The sequence below is a fragment of the Camelina sativa genome, chromosome 14, assembly GCF_000633955.1.
Source record: "Camelina sativa cultivar DH55 chromosome 14, Cs, whole genome shotgun sequence".
Taxonomy (NCBI): Eukaryota; Viridiplantae; Streptophyta; class Magnoliopsida; order Brassicales; family Brassicaceae; genus Camelina; species Camelina sativa.
Window position 1 is genome coordinate 3274194 of NC_025698.1, and position 3809 is coordinate 3278002.

General features: G+C 42.5%; 2 protein-coding genes across 3 annotated transcripts in view; one reads left to right on the top strand and one right to left on the bottom strand.

The window, feature by feature from the left end:
- The window catches only part of LOC104743177 (calcium-transporting ATPase 1, endoplasmic reticulum-type-like), a 5322-nt gene extending 2245 nt beyond the window's left edge, over positions 1-3077 (top strand). The window contains exons 3-10 of the mRNA XM_010464289.2: positions 7-366; positions 521-587; positions 679-800; positions 938-1219; positions 1305-1682; positions 1764-1873; positions 1992-2220; positions 2301-3077. Coding sequence (XP_010462591.1) covers positions 7-366; positions 521-587; positions 679-800; positions 938-1219; positions 1305-1682; positions 1764-1873; positions 1992-2220; positions 2301-2885 — 2133 coding nt within the window. The 3' untranslated portion in view covers positions 2886-3077. The remainder of the gene's footprint in view (positions 1-6; positions 367-520; positions 588-678; positions 801-937; positions 1220-1304; positions 1683-1763; positions 1874-1991; positions 2221-2300) is intronic.
- The window catches only part of LOC104739364 (histone H4), a 7413-nt gene continuing 6945 nt past the window's right edge, over positions 3342-3809 (bottom strand). Inside the window, exon 3 of one of the 2 annotated variants that reach the window (XM_019236068.1) lies at positions 3342-3806. In XM_019236068.1, the coding sequence (XP_019091613.1) occupies positions 3573-3806 (234 nt within the window). In that variant the 3' untranslated portion in view covers positions 3342-3572. The remainder of the gene's footprint in view (positions 3807-3809) is intronic. The other variant, XM_010459685.2, reaches the window with a different exon arrangement.

Consider the following 3809-nt stretch of genomic DNA (forward strand, 5'->3'; position numbering starts at 1 on the left):
ACCACATGTTTGGCTCTTGGTACACGGAAGATGGCGCAGAAGAATGCTCTGGTTAGGAAGTTACCCAGTGTGGAGACTCTTGGATGCACTACTGTAATTTGCTCTGATAAAACCGGAACCCTGACAACCAATCAGATGGCTGTTTCAAAGCTTGTTGCTATGGGTTCTAGGATTGGAACCCTTCGATCTTTCAATGTTGAGGGGACCTCATTTGATCCTCGAGATGGAAAGATTGAAGATTGGCCTCGGATGGATTCAAATCTTCAGATGATCGCCAAAATTGCTGCCATATGCAACGATGCTAGTGTCGAGCAATCTGATCAGCAGTTTGTGTCTAGGGGCATGCCTACTGAGGCAGCTTTGAAGGTAAAACGGTCAACTCAACTTGCTTGCACCTTTCTCTTCTTAATTAAACAGACTTAAAAGATTTATTTTGTTCATTTTTGTCCAATTTCAACATGTGTTAAGTGCTTTAATCTGCATTGTTATTTCTATTGGTGTTGTTTGTTTCATTGAGCAGGTTTTGGTGGAGAAAATGGGATTTCCCGAAGGATTAATGAAAGCGTCGTCTAGTGGCGATGTCTTACGTATGTATTGTGAGTTTAATTTGTTACTCATGTTGATAAAATTTTAGAGATGCTAAACTTCTGTATATTCCTTTTTTTAACATTATGAAAGGTTGTTGTCGGCGATGGAGTGAATTAGAGCAACGGATTGCCACTCTTGAGTTCGACCGTGACCGGAAATCAATGGGAGTTATGGTGGATTCCATCTCAGGAAAGAAACTGCTACTGGTTAAGGTCTGTTTTTCATCATTTAGTATATATCTATGATTATATGGCTTGTGCTTTGGTTCTCATAAATGGATGTTATTAGTCAAGAAAACCATGTCCCCCTCATTTTTGAGCATCTAAGTCACCAATTTCAAAATTTTCAGGGTGCGGTAGAAAATTTATTGGAAAGAAGTACACGTATTCAGTTACTTGATGGTTCCGTTCACGAACTTGACCAATACTCAAAGGATCTTATTTTACAAAGCCTACATGATATGTCCTTGGGTGCATTAAGATGTCTCGGATTTGCGTACTCAGATGTTCCCTCAGGTTTTGCTACTTATGATGGCAGTGAAGACCATCCTGCTCACCAGCAACTTCTCAACCCGTCCAATTATTCTTCTATCGAATCCAATCTAACATTCGTTGGATTTGTTGGTCTAAGGGTGAGACACGGTCACCATGATATTTTTGGTTCTGTCTTGTTCCTCTTTGGCGATTATTCATGCTCTACCTTTCCAATGTTTGAAGGATCCCCCAAGGAAAGAGGTGCGCCAAGCCATTGCAGACTGCCGAACAGCAGGTATTCGGGTCATGGTTATTACCGGAGACAACAAGAGCACAGCGGAAGCTATCTGTCGTGAAATTGGCGTATTTGAAGCAGGTGAAGATATCTCCTCAAGAAGCTTGACAGGAAAAGAATTTATGGATGTTCAAGATCAGAAGAATCATCTAAGACAGACTGGAGGGCTCTTGTTCTCTCGGGCTGAACCCAAACATAAACAAGAGATTGTTAGGTTACTTAAAGATGATGGAGAAGTGGTTGCCATGACTGGAGATGGAGTCAATGATGCTCCTGCCCTGAAGTTGGCTGATATTGGTGTGGCTATGGGCATTTCTGGCACAGAGGTATTTGTCCCTCTTCTCCCTTCTGCAACCACAGTATGATTATAGCTCTGTCCGTTTTCTAAAGCTCCGGGGTTTTTGCAGGTTGCAAAAGAGGCATCTGACATGGTGTTGGCAGATGATAATTTCAGCACAATTGTTGCAGCTGTTGGGGAAGGCAGGTCCATCTATAATAACATGAAGGCCTTCATCAGGTGAGTCTTCTAATGTTACACTTACACACACACATATATCTATATATATATGCCTCTTCATATTGGTGGCTTGATTTATGCATATTAAGCCTATATATATGACTATGATGAATAAAAGGTACATGATCTCTTCCAACATCGGTGAGGTTGCATCAATATTCTTGACAGCTGCTCTTGGAATCCCAGAAGGCATGATCCCGGTTCAGCTTCTGTGGGTGAATCTTGTAACAGATGGTCCTCCAGCTACGGCTTTGGGATTCAACCCCCCTGACAAAGATATTATGAAGAAGCCTCCTCGTAGGAGCGATGACTCGCTTATCACTGCCTGGATTCTCTTCCGCTATATGGTAAGCAAAAACCGATTTTGTCTCACTTGTTCATCTTCTTGGGCTTTTCTAACTGACTATTATGGGTAATATACCTACAGGTGATTGGAATGTATGTGGGAGTAGCAACAGTGGGAGTATTCATCATATGGTACACACACAACAGCTTCATGGGCATAGACTTGAGCCAAGACGGTCATAGCCTTGTGAGCTATTCGCAGCTCGCACATTGGGGCCAATGCTCTTCATGGGAAGGCTTCAAAGTGTCTCCTTTCACAGCAGGGTCTCAGACTTTCTCATTCGATTCAAACCCTTGTGACTATTTCCAGCAGGGGAAAATCAAGGCATCCACACTCTCCCTCTCAGTGTTGGTGGCCATTGAGATGTTCAACTCCCTGAACGCACTCTCAGAAGACGGCAGCCTGGTGACGATGCCACCGTGGGTGAACCCGTGGCTGCTCCTGGCAATGGCGGTCTCTTTTGGGCTCCACTTTGTGATACTATACGTTCCATTCTTGGCGCAGGTCTTTGGGATAGTGCCACTGAGCTTGAATGAGTGGCTGCTGGTGCTGGCTGTATCGCTTCCGGTGATTCTGATAGACGAAGTGCTCAAGTTTGTAGGAAGATGCACCAGTGGCTACCGCTACTCACGTCGCACTCCCTCTGTTAAGCAAAAGGAGGAGTAAGAATCCCAATCAAAAGCATTACATTATTAGACTCGTAGTTTTAGCTGAAATTTAACTTTTGTCGCTTTGGGTATTTAACTCCCCTAAACAATAATTTTTGGTTTGCGAAAAATGTTCCTAACTTGATTCTCATTTGGTTCATGGACAAAGAGCCCGAAATAGAGATGAATGTTTCAACCAATCCTTCATTGTTATGCTTATTCACTTGCGTAATCTTATATACACCAGTTTGGTTATTGGTTGGGTGATTTTGATTTGAGGTACATACTCAGATCAGTGCAGCAGTACAAATCTATCTCTCTTCATGTGAGAACAATCCCGGTAATCGATTGATTATAAAAAAAAAAAGGTCGAGTCAAAAAAACAGATTCAACTGTAGTTAAATCAATAATAAGTGGTAGCTTAACTGATTTAGATCTGACCTTACGAACCTAAATACCGAGAGAAGAAGAAAAATTGAGCAAATTGGTTCATTCTCATTAGATTTTCTAAAGCATAAGATTGCAAAGATTTAAACTACATCATCATCACTTCACATTGGCTAAGAACAACAAACATAACAACAGAAAAAAAACAAAAGCAGTAGCTAAACTCCTAGATTTACTTTTTTTTTAAGACTACTAATCGAACCATAGCTAACACGGATCCCAGAAACAAGACATTGCGAACCCTAATTCCCAAATCGATTTAACCGCCGAAACCGTAGAGAGTGCGGCCTTGCCTCTTCAAGGCGTAGACAACATCCATGGCGGTAACCGTCTTCCTCCTGGCGTGCTCAGTGTAGGTGACGGCGTCACGGATGACATTCTCGAGAAAGATCTTGAGGACACCTCTGGTCTCCTCGTAGATGAGACCGCTGATACGCTTGACACCACCTCTGCGAGCAAGACGACGAATGGCAGGCTTGGTGATACCTTGAATGTT